At 37.9% G+C, this 14867-nt stretch overlaps 7 protein-coding genes and 1 pseudogene across 8 annotated transcripts; 6 read left to right on the top strand and 2 right to left on the bottom strand.

Annotated features, from left to right (window-relative positions):
• The first annotated feature begins 632 nt into the window (after nucleotides 1-632).
• Nucleotides 633-2135, top strand: LOC104717404 (transcription factor MYB41-like). Its single transcript, XM_010434958.2, has 3 exons — nucleotides 633-922; nucleotides 1023-1152; nucleotides 1411-2135. The coding sequence occupies exons 1-3, from the start codon at nucleotides 790-792 to the stop codon at nucleotides 2003-2005; spliced, it is 858 nt and encodes a 285-aa protein (XP_010433260.1). The 5' UTR covers nucleotides 633-789; the 3' UTR covers nucleotides 2006-2135.
• A 918-nt stretch (nucleotides 2136-3053) lies between these two features.
• LOC104717406 (putative GPI-anchored protein At4g28100) lies at nucleotides 3054-5065 on the top strand. Its single transcript, XM_010434959.3, has 2 exons — nucleotides 3054-4026; nucleotides 4572-5065. Exons 1-2 carry the CDS (start codon nucleotides 3433-3435, stop codon nucleotides 4890-4892), a joined length of 915 nt encoding a protein of 304 aa, XP_010433261.1. The 5' UTR covers nucleotides 3054-3432; the 3' UTR covers nucleotides 4893-5065.
• A 317-nt stretch (nucleotides 5066-5382) lies between these two features.
• Nucleotides 5383-8206, top strand: LOC104717407 (L-ascorbate oxidase homolog). Of its 2 annotated transcripts, XM_019230945.2 has the most exons (7): nucleotides 5383-5744; nucleotides 5834-5943; nucleotides 6217-6487; nucleotides 6609-6717; nucleotides 6805-7519; nucleotides 7600-7678; nucleotides 7774-8206. In XM_019230945.2, exons 1-7 carry the CDS (start codon nucleotides 5607-5609, stop codon nucleotides 7981-7983), a joined length of 1632 nt encoding a protein of 543 aa, XP_019086490.2. In that variant the 5' UTR covers nucleotides 5383-5606; the 3' UTR covers nucleotides 7984-8206. The 2 variants fall into 2 exon arrangements, with proteins under 2 accessions (XP_019086490.2, XP_087324375.1); XM_087468249.1 differs by lacking the exons at nucleotides 7600-7678; nucleotides 7774-8206 and having other exon boundaries at nucleotides 5479-5744; nucleotides 6805-7523.
• Nucleotides 8179-8734, top strand: LOC147935830 (PMP3 family protein At2g24040-like). Its single transcript, XM_087468250.1, has 2 exons — nucleotides 8179-8380; nucleotides 8474-8734. Exons 1-2 carry the CDS (start codon nucleotides 8291-8293, stop codon nucleotides 8615-8617), a joined length of 234 nt encoding a protein of 77 aa, XP_087324376.1. The 5' UTR covers nucleotides 8179-8290; the 3' UTR covers nucleotides 8618-8734.
• Nucleotides 8735-9415: 681 nt separating this feature from the next.
• On the bottom strand, nucleotides 9416-9988 carry LOC109126997 (uncharacterized). Its single transcript, XM_019231044.2, has one exon. The coding sequence runs from the start codon at nucleotides 9879-9881 to the stop codon at nucleotides 9633-9635; it is 249 nt and encodes an 82-aa protein (XP_019086589.1). The 5' UTR covers nucleotides 9882-9988; the 3' UTR covers nucleotides 9416-9632.
• A 152-nt stretch (nucleotides 9989-10140) lies between these two features.
• On the top strand, nucleotides 10141-12154 carry LOC104733255 (L-ascorbate oxidase homolog; annotated as a pseudogene).
• Nucleotides 12155-12809: 655 nt separating this feature from the next.
• Nucleotides 12810-13365, top strand: LOC147935831 (PMP3 family protein At2g24040-like). The gene is made up of 2 exons (XM_087469634.1): nucleotides 12810-13011; nucleotides 13105-13365. The coding sequence occupies exons 1-2, from the start codon at nucleotides 12922-12924 to the stop codon at nucleotides 13246-13248; spliced, it is 234 nt and encodes a 77-aa protein (XP_087325760.1). The 5' UTR covers nucleotides 12810-12921; the 3' UTR covers nucleotides 13249-13365.
• A 681-nt stretch (nucleotides 13366-14046) lies between these two features.
• LOC147935832 (uncharacterized) lies at nucleotides 14047-14710 on the bottom strand. Its single transcript, XM_087470549.1, has one exon. It carries the CDS (start codon nucleotides 14510-14512, stop codon nucleotides 14264-14266), a length of 249 nt encoding a protein of 82 aa, XP_087326675.1. The 5' UTR covers nucleotides 14513-14710; the 3' UTR covers nucleotides 14047-14263.
• Between the last annotated feature and the right edge of the window lie 157 nt (nucleotides 14711-14867).

Here is a 14867-nt window from a genome sequence, read left to right on the forward strand (position 1 = left end):
AACATATATTATCAAACTTAACTTTCCAGGGTTTTTTTTGACCAAACATGTATGTAGAAGTCAACTGACCTATATTGACATGCAAAGTCAACAAGATCCTTTTTGTTTAAGCAAAAGTCAATAACTTAATCCACAAACTAAAAGCAAAACATGCGAAATTATCAATGTGCTTAATCTGACTCTCACGACCATAATGTAAAAAACTACGATCCCACCCGAATAGTTATTACCATAAAGTCTATTTTAATCTCTTATAGTTACATTCCTTTTTCTATATACAAGAGTACGTTATTTCACTCCAAATTAAATATTACATTTGTGACTTATGATTATGATTAGTTGTACTGACAGAGTCACAGAATCTAAGTTAGATAGATAGATTGTAATAAAATACCATGCATCTCTGTCACGTGGATCGTTTCTAGAATATACAGTAACAAAAAAAAACGATCGGTGATATGAGGTCTAGGCAAGGTTTGTATTCTTCCTTTTGAATGTATTATTGTGGCTCAAAAGGACGTGGCATATTATGTACATGCCAAGTGGAATTGACCTTCGCTCCCCTCCTCATTAACTAAGTTCTCAACATTTCTCATCTCCTATATAAAGAAATGAATGGAGAAGGTATGAGTCCATCCAAACATTGACATTTATAAAACTCAACTCCTCCTTTAAGAAACTCCCCTTCGCTCTTCGATCCCTTTATCTACATAAACAGAACCAAACTATTACTCGAATTTTAACGTCGATATATCATTGTATATACATCTTGTACGAAACAAAACAAAGATGGGAAGATCACCTTGTTGTGACAAGAATGGAGTGAAGAAAGGACCATGGACGGCTGAGGAAGATCAGAAACTAATCGATTATATACGATTTCATGGTCCGGGCAATTGGCGTATTCTACCTAAAAATGCTGGTACGTACAAATACATATTCTTTATCTTTTTTGTTCTAACATGATATATTCTCTATAAAATTGAATCACACACTTATAAGTCCTATTGTACTAATTAAAGGACTTCAAAGATGCGGAAAAAGCTGCCGTCTCCGATGGACCAATTATCTAAGACCGGACATCAAGAGAGGAAGATTCTCCTTTGAGGAAGAAGAAACTATCATTCAGCTTCACAGTGTTATGGGAAACAAGTAAGCTTCATTCACACCATAATCATTTGTTTCAGATTCATAATCATCAGCTACAGCTTTTGTATGTTAAATTAATGAAAAAAGTGAGAACGTACGTTTGCATGCGGAGCGTACATGTCAAATGTAGGCCATCAACTCCAAATAAACTATTATTAGTACTTTACTAGTACGTATTGACCTATATTAGAATAATAAAAAGGAGTTTAATATTAATCAATACATTATTGTCACTAATATTGAATTGATTAATGTTATTAGGTGGTCAGCAATAGCAGCTCGTCTACCAGGAAGAACTGATAACGAAATAAAAAACCATTGGAACACTCATATCCGCAAGAGACTTGTGAGGAGCGGCATCGACCCTGTTACTCACTCCCCACGCCTTGATCTTCTTGATTTGTCCTCACTTCTAGGGGTAATTTTTAATCAGCAAAACTTTACATCAGTTGCAACTCATGCGTCTTCTCTGCTTAATCCTGATTTATTGAGGCTAGCCTCTCTTCTCTTGCCACTTCAAAACCCTAATCCAACCTACGCATCAAACCTCGGTCAGAATCTTCAAACTCCTATCACATCATCGGAATCGTCTCAACCACAAACCGAGAGTACTACAACCCCAACAAACAATAATGAGATTTCATCTTTCCAGCCTATGAACCCGAGACTCGACGACGTTGGTCCTGCAGATGTATTACCACCTCTGTCAGAGAGTACTTTTGACTTAGACTCGCTCATGTCAACGCCAATGTCTTCCCCACAACAAAATAGCATTGAAGCAGAAGAAGCCAACCCCAGTAGTTTCTTCGACTTTGGTTTTCCGGACGATTTCATCTTAGATGACTTTATGTTTTAATTTACTATATATGCTTATCCCTTGTACAACATCTTTTTTACACCTTTGATTCTTTGTTGTATTCTTTCTTTGGTTGGATGTATAAACTCTTTTTCTGTCAAAGATAAATTTATAAGTCTATAATTTAAAAGCTTAGGAGAGCTATCAACTCTACTCCATATACACAGTCGGCGGAAGCAAACATAAAATTATAAGCGTCAATCAAGTTATCCTAAAACGAAATGGCTATAGTCCTATAGACAGTTGTCTATCATTCGCCGCGGATAACGAATGAAATGAGCAAAACACATCAAATATTGTTCCCAATATTGTTTTGTTCGAACTATACAATAAGCGTCAGTCAAATTAATTAGGGGAGTCAATACTAAGCCCACTTCAAGGTCCATTTTAAAACACTTAAAGCTGCTAATTTGGCCCAATCTAAGGCTGATATGTCGGTTGAACATAGTCATTCAAAGTTGAGTGGATTAGTTTACATCTCGTGTTGGAACAGTTAAATCTAAGTCTTATATAGATAGGTACTTTACAATTTGAGAGGGATTGTGGTATTTGGTATGGGGCAAGTAAGTAAAGCAAACAAAGAACGTGTGAAAATGCTCTAATTGGTAGAATTTGGAGCTTAAAAATGATGAGAATATTAAGGGAAGAGATTAGTGAAAGTGGGGACACCTTTTTCTCGCCTTTTAGGAGTTTTTACTTTTTTCCTTTCTGACGGACCGTTTCCCTAGGCGGGCCTCCGGCTCATATTCCTACTACCCGTTTGAAAAAAAGGCTATTATTTTTATTTTTTTTGTCAATGCACAAAAAGCGAATCAATGATTTAATATATGATTGTAGTAGGTTTTTGTGTGTTTTGTCTTTTAGAAAATGACCCTTTTCTTCGTGTGAGTATGCTTCATTCGCATCTCACCTCACCTCGTTATGTTTCTCCACCATTCATATTTATTTATTTTCTTTTCTAACTCATATATCTTTAATTTTGTCTCTTTCACATATTTTTGGGAGCGTTTTACGAAATTAAAAGCCTACATCTACATGCAAATTAAACATGACTAATTTATATCTATAGATATGAACTAAGTATATACGTTATGTAGTTAAGGATCTTAGTACATTTGCCAAAAAGACAAGCCTTATAATTTCATGTGCTAATCACAGTTTACAAAGGGATTATAGACTATAAACCAAACTAGAAACTGCCAAAGTCAGGAATCTCTTTGTTTTTTTCTTTCTCCCATCACATCTCTCTCTCTCTCTTCACAATAGTCCTTTGGACAGAACAAAAGAGAGAGAAGATAGTGAATAATGGAAGGCTGCTTTTCTTCGTGAATCTCAGAATCTAAAAGACTGTGAGAGAGATTTGATAAACCACTTTCAATTTTCTCTAACTCCACTTCTCTCTCTACCTCTCTCTTTAGCCATTTAGAATGAAGAAAAGTTCCACTTTACTCCTCGTCCTCCTCTGTTCTCTCATCTTCCCCACAGTCTTGAGCAACCTGCTCGTTGAACCGGTCCAATCCAACACTGTACCAGCCTTCCCCGTCGAAACCCAAGCACAAAGCTGTCGTCTTGACCTCTCCGACGAGCTTTTCGGTGGCGTCAAAGAAGCCTGCGGAAGAAACCTTGACCGGAGCCGATGCTGCCCTGTTCTAGCCGCGTGGCTCTTCGCAGCTCACGCTCGCTCTGCTCTACAGCTACCAGCTCCTGCTCCGACTCCCGAATCTTCTGACCCCGACGAACCCATGAAGCCTGACGATTCGCAGAAGTGCGTCAACACATTGCAGACCGCGCTTTTGACTAAACAAATCAAGATCCCTCAGCCTAACTCCAGCTGCGATGCAATCTTGTGCTTCTGTGGCATTCGTCTCCACCAGATTAGCTCTCTCTCTTGCCCCGCAGCTTTTAACGTCTCCTCCGGCTTCAAAAACGCAACTCCCACAGCCGCCGTGAAGAATCTTGAGAAAGAATGTCGGAACTCAACTTACTCTGGTTGTACCAGATGCCTCGGCGCTCTTCAAAAGGTCCAATTTTTATATTTTGTTTTCGTTAAAGTTCGGATTTTTTTTTTTTTGCATTCCGTTACATTAAATTTTCATCCTTTATGTCCCCTATACTAAGGATTCTCACACAGCATTTAATGATTTTTTTTTCCCTTAAAAGCATAATAAATGTTTTGCTTTCATTTGCGTGAAGTCTTCTTCAGAATGTTCATTAGCTGTCACTCTCTATCGATGAGTAACATGTTCACCACCATACTAGCAATTACAAAATTTTACTGTTAATTTAGGGTTTATGTTGAAAAAGACACATCCACACACAAACACATTGTTATCTTTAAACATTATTGTTATCTTTGGCTATCCTTTTAGGTTGCAAACAATTGGAGATGTGCTTTTTCAGAAACTTTCTTTTTTCGTATAACCCAAAAAAGCACTGAAACACTCTGAAACCCTTCACTTTCTACACGCAATATTTTTCCCATATTATAATTTTTTAAAATCTTTTTTTTACTTAAAAATCTTGTTTTTTTTTTTTGGTTTTGGTTTCAAATTTTGATGGATTACAGCTAAAGGTTAGAGGAGGAAACAAGAGGACAACAACAGAGAGAGGGAGTAAGATGATGAGCAAAGACTGCCAGCTCATGGGACTCACATGGCTACTGGCTCGTAACAAAACGGCATACATCCCCACAGTTTCTGCTGTGTTAAGAGCCATTATGTACAGTCCACACCCACCTCACCTCAACAAGTGCAGTCCTGACCAAGAGAACATGCCATTAGCCGTTGACTCTCTTCAGTTTCAGAGGAGCCTCTCTTCATCATCCCATCTTGTTGGTTTTTTACCGTTTTTACCCCTATTCCTCTGTTTCTTTCTCTTTCTTCTGTGATTTTTAGTAGTTTTATTTTTGGTCGGGAGGGGTTAAAGAGAGTCACGTGAAGCTACAAGACAGATTATGTGTGTATGTAAATGCTGTGCTCTTCTTTTTTTTTCTTTTGGTTCTGCAAACTCTAACCCTCATTTTTTGGTTTTTTTAACTGTGGTTTTCTCCAATTTAACACATTATCCGAGGTCTTGAAATTTTAAAACTGTATTGAGACTAGAAAGTTGTCATTTTGGACAATATAAGATCCTCTATCATGTGCTCTTAATAAACAATTAGAATAGAGCCTTGTTTAGTCGAATCCCGAGGACTACTAACTAAGCATGTTGGTCGTCTCTACTAATGCGAATGTATTCACCCAAAGTCAAATCCAAAAGGCATTCACCCTTTTCTCTATTTAAAATTTATTATAATATTCAGAGTGTGTTATCAACTGGTCTCACTATAGTAAAATATTGAATCCGCTTGAAATAGCTCACAATGAGAATGCATAACAAGGCCAATTAATGGGCTTGCCACATATCACTTCTCTTCATTACAAATTGAATGATACTCGTAATTAGTTATCTAGCTTACTGGAAAGCTTCCCATTAGACTTTAAATACATCACCGAGTTATTTTACGGTTACTACAACCTCCAATATTCACCTTCAAGCTTTCTCTTCCAACCTTTTCTCCTTTGTTCTCTTTCTCATTACTAAACCTTCATCAAGATCGAGTATGGGGTGGTGGCTAAACGGAGTTGTTTGGATGATGATGACGACGACCATCATTTATTTTGCTAAAGCTGGAGATACCCTTTTTTACAACTGGAGGGTCACTTACGGCGACATTACTCCAACTAGTATGCCTCGAAGGGTACATTTTCTTCCAAGATCAACAAAATGGCTACTTGCTTCTTGTGTGTTTGTATTGATCATGCTTATATTTGTATTTATAACACACAGGGAATCCTAATAAACGGACAATTTCCTGGACCGGAGATTCGCTCACTCACCAATGACAATTTGGTCATCACTGTTCACAACGATCTAGACGAGCCCTTTCTCTTATCTTGGTATGATCTATGTATCCTTCTTTACCACTTTCTTATTCAATAAACATTAACAAGCTTGTATCAAGCCCTTTCCAATTAAATAAAAGCTTAAGTTATATTAAAACATGGATTAGAATTTGGCAAATGGTATGAAGGAAACAATTTGCATGCACATGCATGTGACGTTTCTTCAAAATCTTGTTAATTTGTTGGGTATTGTTAGTGAACACGTAAAATTTTCATGTTAATTACAATATCAACGATTTAATAAAAGCAAAAAAGTGATACATGAAGGAATGGAGTGCACATGAGGAAAAACTCTTACCAAGATGGAGTGTTTGGGACGACTTGTCCTATCCCACCGGGCAAGAACTACACTTATAACTTTCAAGTCAAAGACCAGATCGGTAGTTACTTCTACTTCCCTTCCCTGGCCGTCCAAAAAGCGGTCGGTGGTTATGGCAGCCTCCGTATCTACAGCCTCCCTGACATCCCGGTCCCTTTCCCTGAACCCGCAGGAGAATTCACCCTCCTCATAGGCGATTGGTATCGACGTGACCATAAGGTGCATTTCTTAGTTACCAACTAGTAATATTTAATTATTATATTTTGTTGACATATATATGATGATGACCATAATTTTTAATGTATATGTATATGATGACCATAATGGATTCCACATCCAGACTTTGAAGGCAATTTTGGACAAAGGACGCAAGTTACCGACGGTGCCTGATGGAGTCTTAATCAATGGCCAGGGATTAAGTTATGTTTCTTTTCTCACCGTCGACAGAGGTTCATATTAAAAACTCTCAATAGTACTACGTTGTTTTTACAAAAATTTGAGCGTCCTCTCATCACTTTCGTTGACCAAATTGATAGGTAAAACGTACAGATTCAGAATCTCGAATGTAGGGCTTCAAACCTCCCTGAATTTCGAAATATTAGGTCATCAGCTTAAGCTCATTGAGGTCGAGGGAACCCACACAGTCCAATCCATGTACACCTCACTCGACATTCATGTAGGTCAAACTTACTCTGTCTTGGTCACCATGGACCAACCTCCCCACAACTATTCCATTGTCGCCTCAACAAGATTTATCCACGTACAACATACGACCGGATACAATCTCCACTACTCCAACTCCAAATTCCTTAAAGTTGTCCCTCCCCGACGACCTGAACCAGATGATGTAGAATGGTCTATTAAACAAGCCCAATCCATTAGGACCAACCTAACTGCGTCGGGGCCAAGGGCCAACCCTCAAGGCGATAACCATTATGGTAAAATGAAGATTTCAAGGACTTTGATATTGGAAAGCTCAGCTGCCCTTGTGAACAGAAAGCAACGTTACGCCATAAACGGCGTATCGTTTGTGCCTTCGGATACTCCGTTGAAGCTGGCGGATTATTTTAAGATAAAAGATGTTTTTAAAGTTGGAAGCATCCCTGACAAGCCGAGAAGAGGAGGACGGATGAGGCTAGACACGGCAGTGATGGGAGCACAGCATAATGCCTTTCTTGAGATTGTCTTTCAAAACCGTGAGAAGATCGTCCAAAGTTACCACCTCGATGGATACAACTTTTGGGACGTCGGGTAAGAGTAATAAGCTAAATGGTACTTAGAGAATTATATGAATGCGTAAATGGTCGTTGACGTCCGAGAGTTGTCCACAGGATCAGTAAAGGAACATGGTCACAGGCGAGTAGACGAGAGTATAACCTCAAAGATGCTGTTTCTCGCTCCACTACTCAAGTACGTAAACTTTCTCCATAACTCTTCTAGGATCAAAATAGAAAGAATTGACTGATTTTGATCTCAAATCTGAAAAGTGTTTTGGTTTGTTGTAGGTATATCCAGAATCTTGGACTGCTGTATATGTGGCATTGGACAATGTGGGGATGTGGAATCTAAGGAGCCAGTTTTGGGCGAGACAATACTTAGGTCAACAATTTTACCTTCGAGTTTACTCTCCAGTACGCTCTCCCAAAGATGAATACCCTTTGCCCAAAAATGCTCTGTTGTGTGGTCGGGCCTCCAACAGATCACATCACTCCTAATTAGATCGTTAATTGGCATGTCTTTTTTTCATATACAAATCTTAATTTTATTTGATAACATAAAGTATATATGAGAGATTATCTTCTGCACAAGCCAACACAAAGAACTTCAGAGTGGCTTTACTAAAAATATGTTGTTTCTTTTTCAGTTATCACTGATCAGATATGTATATGGGTTTCTTTCAAACGCTGTCGTTTTCAGGCTCTGTTTTTTTGGGTTCTATTCTGTCTCTCTTCCCTTTTATATAGTTAGCCCTTTCGATCTAACAAAGGAACTAAAAAAAAGAAAGATAAAAAACATTGAGAAATGGCGAATGGGTGCGAGATTTGCTGTGAAATAATGATCGCCATACTCATCCCTCCTCTCGGTGTATGTCTGAGGCATGGCTGTTGCACTGTACGTCATCTCTCTTTCTCTTTACATGTGTGTGTTTATCAGTCAAGAGCTTCTTATAATGTTTATGTAAATGTCAAAAAAATTAATGTGCAGACGGAGTTTATGATATGTCTGATCCTAACGCTTCTGGGGTACGTACCGGGCATCATCTACTCACTCTATGCAATTGTGTACGTGGATCGTGATCAATTCTTTGATGAGTACCGTCGTCCACTTTTTTACGCCCAATCACCTTGATTTATGCGTTTGCATTATCTTTTTCTTTTTTTTTTATAATGTTTTTGCTTCTTTTGTTGATTTCATCTTATTCCATTAATTGATTAAAAGATTCATCAAGATGTTTGAGATTTTCTTCTTCTTCTTCTTCTTTATTAAAACACTCGTTTGTCTTGGTCACGCATGTGTTGATTAACACATTTTTGTCTGCATGATTTGTTTATTTCGTTAGAATCAAAGTAAAACAAAAAATCAATACAGAAGCCAAATTTTTTTATTTTATTTTATAAACTACAGAATCGATTAGAAGTCAAGGTCCGATGGTACGTGTAGATGCGACACATGTCGGGAAAAAACACTTTCGTGCGACAAACTCTCAAAAAAAATAATGGGTTTAAAAAACAATAATAAAAAAAAAGAGATGTCCAATCATCTTTTAAAGCTCTGTTTTCCCTCAGTATCACATGAACGGATACTGCGGATCTTTGGGCGATCATGACCTAGAGAAATGGTTGTAGTGACCAGGCTGTCAAGAGATGGTTATAGAATTATGAAGCTTCGTTCTGTGACGACTTGTTTGCATGATTTGGTTGCTATATATAGCCAGGAAAGTGATGGGATGAAACATGAAAGAACTAGAAATGGAACATAGATATTGGAGAAGCTTTTCTAACTGATGAAATCGTGAAGCTAGCTGTTGTGTGCAACTGCTTGTGTTAGATTGGGAAAGCAGTGGATGAGGATCCATATATATCTTTTAAATTTCACAATTTCTTGAACACAGAGAAGATATGACAAACAATATGAAAAGAACTTAAATGGAACAAAGAGAAGATTCCTTATCATTATCAATGCCTTCCAAAATAAAAAGTCGTAATACAATTGTTTATCTTTCACTATCTTGAAACAGAGCAAATAAATACAAAACAGAGTTTTTGACTGTATTTGAATGTTTTTACAAAATCAATCATATAGAAGAATTTTTCTTTACATAAATCATTGTGAAACAGTAAAATCACGATCACTACAACGGAGCTTACAAAAGAAGAGCGAAGAAGGCAGAAGAAGCAGCACCAATATAGAAGGAACTTGGCAACATCATAGTTGAAGCCGAGGAGCTTGTTGTGTTGCGAGGTCCTCTGTATTTCACCCGTTTCTTCATCACCACTGCGAGGTTCCTTGAGCCATGCTCATTAGCTGAACACAAAAGAAAGGTCTGAGAGAAGAAGAGGAGCAATATGATGGAGAAGAGGAGTATGCGTCTGGCTTTGATCATCTCACCCATCTCTTTAGTTCTGCGTTTTGCTTAATTCTAATGGATGTGTGATGATTATATAGATAGAGATAGGCAGAGAAACTTGTTTTATTAAATGAAAAAAAGTCTTATTAGTTGGGGTTAGATATATACGCAGCCCAGCCTAGTGGATGATGGGTTGAGCCAGTGTTGAAGTCTTGACCAATTTGAATGATACTCGTAATTAGTTATCTAGCTTACTGGAAAGCTTCCCATTAGACTTTAAATACATCACCGAGTTATTTTACGGTTACTACAACCTCCAATATTCACCTTCAAGCTTTCTCTTCCAACCTTTTCTCCTTTGTTCTCTTTCTCATTACTAAACCTTCATCAAGATCGAGTATGGGGTGGTGGCTAAACGGAGTTGTTTGGATGATGATGACGACGACCATCATTTATTTTGCTAAAGCTGGAGATACCCTTTTTTACAACTGGAGGGTCACTTACGGCGACATTACTCCAACTATAGTATGCCTCGAAGGGTACATTTTCTTCCAAGATCAACAAAATGGCTACTTGCTTCTTGTGTGTTTGTATTGATCATGCTTATATTTGTATTTATAACACACAGGGAATCCTAATAAACGGACAATTTCCTGGACCGGAGATTCGCTCACTCACCAATGACAATTTGGTCATCACTGTTCACAACGATCTAGACGAGCCCTTTCTCTTATCTTGGTATGATCTATGTATCCTTCTTTACCACTTTCTTATTCAATAAACATTAACAAGCTTGTATCAAGCCCTTTCCAATTAAATAAAAGCTTAAGTTATATTAAAACATGGATTAGAATTTGGCAAATGGTATGAAGGAAACAATTTGCATGCACATGCATGTGACGTTTCTTCAAAATCTTGTTAATTTGTTGGGTATTGTTAGTGAACACGTAAAATTTTCATGTTAATTACAATATCAACGATTTAATAAAAGCAAAAAAGTGATACATGAAGGAATGGAGTGCACATGAGGAAAAACTCTTACCAAGATGGAGTGTTTGGGACGACTTGTCCTATCCCACCGGGCAAGAACTACACTTATAACTTTCAAGTCAAAGACCAGATCGGTAGTTACTTCTACTTCCCTTCCCTGGCCGTCCAAAAAGCGGTCGGTGGTTATGGCAGCCTCCGTATCTACAGCCTCCCTGACATCCCGGTCCCTTTCCCTGAACCCGCAGGAGAATTCACCCTCCTCATAGGCGATTGGTATCGACGTGACCATAAGGTGCATTTCTTAGTTACCAACTAGTAATATTTAATTATTATATTTTGTTGACATATATATGATGATGACCATAATTTTTAATGTATATGTATATGATGACCATAATGGATTCCACATCCAGACTTTGAAGGCAATTTTGGACAAAGGACGCAAGTTACCGACGGTGCCTGATGGAGTCTTAATCAATGGCCAGGGATTAAGTTATGTTTCTTTTCTCACCGTCGACAGAGGTTCATATTAAAAACTCTCAATAGTACTACGTTGTTTTTACAAAAATTTGAGCGTCCTCTCATCACTTTCGTTGACCAAATTGATAGGTAAAACGTACAGATTCAGAATCTCGAATGTAGGGCTTCAAACCTCCCTGAATTTCGAAATATTAGGTCATCAGCTTAAGCTCATTGAGGTCGAGGGAACCCACACAGTCCAATCCATGTACACCTCACTCGACATTCATGTAGGTCAAACTTACTCTGTCTTGGTCACCATGGACCAACCTCCCCACAACTATTCCATTGTCGCCTCAACAAGATTTATCCACGTACAACATACGACCGGATACAATCTCCACTACTCCAACTCCAAATTCCTTAAAGTTGTCCCTCCCCGACGACCTGAACCAGATGATGTAGAATGGTCTATTAAACAAGCCCAATCCATTAGGACCAACCTAACTGCGTCGGGGCCAAGGGCCAACCCTCAAGGCGATAACCATTATGGTAAAATGAAGATTTCAAGGACTTTGATATTGGAAAGCTCAGCTGCCCTTGTGAACAGAAAGCAACGTTACGCCATAAACGGCGTATCGTTTGTGCCTTCGGATACTCCGTTGAAGCTGGCGGATTATTTTAAGATAAAAGATGTTTTTAAAGTTGGAAGCATCCCTGACAAGCCGAGAAGAGGAGGACGGATGAGGCTAGACACGGCAGTGATGGGAGCACAGCATAATGCCTTTCTTGAGATTGTCTTTCAAAACCGTGAGAAGATCGTCCAAAGTTACCACCTCGATGGATACAACTTTTGGGACGTCGGGTAAGAGTAATAAGCTAAATGGTACTTAGAGAATTATATGAATGCGTAAATGGTCGTTGACGTCCGAGAGTTGTCCACAGGATCAGTAAAGGAACATGGTCACAGGCGAGTAGACGAGAGTATAACCTCAAAGATGCTGTTTCTCGCTCCACTACTCAAGTACGTAAACTTTCTCCATAACTCTTCTAGGATCAAAATAGAAAGAATTGACTGATTTTGATCTCAAATCTGAAAAGTGTTTTGGTTTGTTGTAGGTATATCCAGAATCTTGGACTGCTGTATATGTGGCATTGGACAATGTGGGGATGTGGAATCTAAGGAGCCAGTTTTGGGCGAGACAATACTTAGGTCAACAATTTTACCTTCGAGTTTACTCTCCAGTACGCTCTCCCAAAGATGAATACCCTTTGCCCAAAAATGCTCTGTTGTGTGGTCGGGCCTCCAACAGATCACATCACTCCTAATTAGATCGTTAATTGGCATGTCTTTTTTTCATATACAAATCTTAATTTTATTTGATAACATAAAGTATATATGAGAGATTATCTTCTGCACAAGCCAACACAAAGAACTTCAGAGTGGCTTTACTAAAAATATGTTGTTTCTTTTTCAGTTATCACTGATCAGATATGTATATGGGTTTCTTTCAAACGCTGTCGTTTTCAGGCTCTGTTTTTTTGGGTTCTATTCTGTCTCTCTTCCCTTTTATATAGTTAGCCCTTTCGATCTAACAAAGGAACTAAAAAAAAGAAAGATAAAAAACATTGAGAAATGGCGAATGGGTGCGAGATTTGCTGTGAAATAATGATCGCCATACTCATCCCTCCTCTCGGTGTATGTCTGAGGCATGGCTGTTGCACTGTACGTCATCTCTCTTTCTCTTTACATGTGTGTGTTTATCAGTCAAGAGCTTCTTATAATGTTTATGTAAATGTCAAAAAAATTAATGTGCAGACGGAGTTTATGATATGTCTGATCCTAACGCTTCTGGGGTACGTACCGGGCATCATCTACTCACTCTATGCAATTGTGTACGTGGATCGTGATCAATTCTTTGATGAGTACCGTCGTCCACTTTTTTACGCCCAATCACCTTGATTTATGCGTTTGCATTATCTTTTTCTTTTTTTTTTATAATGTTTTTGCTTCTTTTGTTGATTTCATCTTATTCCATTAATTGATTAAAAGATTCATCAAGATGTTTGAGATTTTCTTCTTCTTCTTCTTCTTTATTAAAACACTCGTTTGTCTTGGTCACGCATGTGTTGATTAACACATTTTTGTCTGCATGATTTGTTTATTTCGTTAGAATCAAAGTAAAACAAAAAATCAATACAGAAGCCAAATTTTTTTATTTTATTTTATAAACTACAGAATCGATTAGAAGTCAAGGTCCGATGGTACGTGTAGATGCGACACATGTCGGGAAAAAACACTTTCGTGCGACAAACTCTCAAAAAAAATAATGGGTTTAAAAAACAATAATAAAAAAAAAGAGATGTCCAATCATCTTTTAAAGCTCTGTTTTCCCTCAGTATCACATGAACGGATACTGCGGATCTTTGGGCGATCATGACCTAGAGAAATGGTTGTAGTGACCAGGCTGTCAAGAGATGGTTATAGAATTATGAAGCTTCGTTCTGTGACGACTTGTTTGCATGATTTGGTTGCTATATATAGCCAGGAAAGTGATGGGATGAAACATGAAAGAACTAGAAATGGAACATAGATATTGGAGAAGCTTTTCTAACTGATGAAATCGTGAAGCTAGCTGTTGTGTGCAACTGCTTGTGTTAGATTGGGAAAGCAGTGGATGAGGATCCATATATATCTTTTAAATTTCACAATTTCTTGAACACAGAGAAGATATGACAAACAATATGAAAAGAACTTAAATGGAACAAAGAGAAGATTCCTTATCATTATCAATGCCTTCCAAAATAAAAAGTCGTAATACAATTGTTTATCTTTCACTATCTTGAAACAGAGCAAATAAATACAAAACAGAGTTTTTGACTGTATTTGAATGTTTTTACAAAATCAATCATATAGAAGAATTTTTCTTTACATAAATCATTGTGAAACAGTAAAATCACGATCACTACAACGGAGCTTACAAAAGAAGAGCGAAGAAGGCAGAAGAAGCAGCACCAATATAGAAGGAACTTGGCAACATCATAGTTGAAGCCGAGGAGCTTGTTGTGTTGCGAGGTCCTCTGTATTTCACCCGTTTCTTCATCACCACTGCGAGGTTCCTTGAGCCATGCTCATTAGCTGAACACAAAAGAAAGGTCTGAGAGAAGAAGAGGAGCAATATGATGGAGAAGAGGAGTATGCGTCTGGCTTTGATCATCTCACCCATCTCTTTAGTTCTGCGTTTTGCTTAATTCTAATGGATGTGTGATGATTATATAGATAGAGATAGGCAGAGAAACTTGTTTTATTAAATGAAAAAAAGTCTTATTAGTTGGGGTTAGATATATACGCAGCCCAGCCTAGTGGATGATGGGTTGAGCCAGTGTTGAAGTCTTGACCAATTTGATATAGAAAGGGTCAAAATAATCAAAGAAAAAGCCATTTCAAGGACAAAACGTGCAAATGGAAGAACAAAAATAGAAAGAAAACGATTTGAAACTGTGGAATAAAATATCATTTTAGAAAATTGTGTGATTTAAAATTTGGGGAATGAATGGCCTATGCCCATGGAGAGGGGAAGC

The sequence above is a fragment of the Camelina sativa genome, chromosome 10 (genome assembly GCF_030686135.1).
Source record: "Camelina sativa cultivar CO46 ecotype springtype chromosome 10, ASM3068613v1".
Classification (NCBI taxonomy): domain Eukaryota; kingdom Viridiplantae; phylum Streptophyta; class Magnoliopsida; order Brassicales; family Brassicaceae; genus Camelina; species Camelina sativa.

What these genes read in the sequence shown, in the direction of transcription:
- LOC104717407 (XM_019230945.2), top strand. Translation starts at nt 5,607, where the DNA reads ATGGGGTGGTGGCTAAACGGAGTTGTTTGGATGATGATGACGACGACC. An exon ending in GAGCCCTTTCTCTTATCTTG is followed by an intron (nt 5,944 to 6,216) that starts GTATGATCTATG and finishes TGATACATGAAG; the next exon opens with GAATGGAGTGCACATGAGGA. An exon ending in TTTCTCGCTCCACTACTCAA is followed by an intron (nt 7,679 to 7,773) that starts GTACGTAAACTT and finishes GGTTTGTTGTAG; the next exon opens with GTATATCCAGAATCTTGGAC.
- LOC147935832 (XM_087470549.1), bottom strand. Translation starts at nt 14,512, where the DNA reads ATGGGTGAGATGATCAAAGCCAGACGCATACTCCTCTTCTCCATCATA.
- LOC147935830 (XM_087468250.1), top strand. Translation starts at nt 8,291, where the DNA reads ATGGCGAATGGGTGCGAGATTTGCTGTGAAATAATGATCGCCATACTC. An exon ending in TGAGGCATGGCTGTTGCACT is followed by an intron (nt 8,381 to 8,473) that starts GTACGTCATCTC and finishes ATTAATGTGCAG; the next exon opens with ACGGAGTTTATGATATGTCT.
- LOC104717404 (XM_010434958.2), top strand. Translation starts at nt 790, where the DNA reads ATGGGAAGATCACCTTGTTGTGACAAGAATGGAGTGAAGAAAGGACCA. An exon ending in TATTCTACCTAAAAATGCTG is followed by an intron (nt 923 to 1,022) that starts GTACGTACAAAT and finishes TACTAATTAAAG; the next exon opens with GACTTCAAAGATGCGGAAAA. An exon ending in CACAGTGTTATGGGAAACAA is followed by an intron (nt 1,153 to 1,410) that starts GTAAGCTTCATT and finishes TAATGTTATTAG; the next exon opens with GTGGTCAGCAATAGCAGCTC.
- LOC104717406 (XM_010434959.3), top strand. Translation starts at nt 3,433, where the DNA reads ATGAAGAAAAGTTCCACTTTACTCCTCGTCCTCCTCTGTTCTCTCATC. An exon ending in GCCTCGGCGCTCTTCAAAAG is followed by an intron (nt 4,027 to 4,571) that starts GTCCAATTTTTA and finishes GATGGATTACAG; the next exon opens with CTAAAGGTTAGAGGAGGAAA.
- LOC147935831 (XM_087469634.1), top strand. Translation starts at nt 12,922, where the DNA reads ATGGCGAATGGGTGCGAGATTTGCTGTGAAATAATGATCGCCATACTC. An exon ending in TGAGGCATGGCTGTTGCACT is followed by an intron (nt 13,012 to 13,104) that starts GTACGTCATCTC and finishes ATTAATGTGCAG; the next exon opens with ACGGAGTTTATGATATGTCT.
- LOC109126997 (XM_019231044.2), bottom strand. Translation starts at nt 9,881, where the DNA reads ATGGGTGAGATGATCAAAGCCAGACGCATACTCCTCTTCTCCATCATA.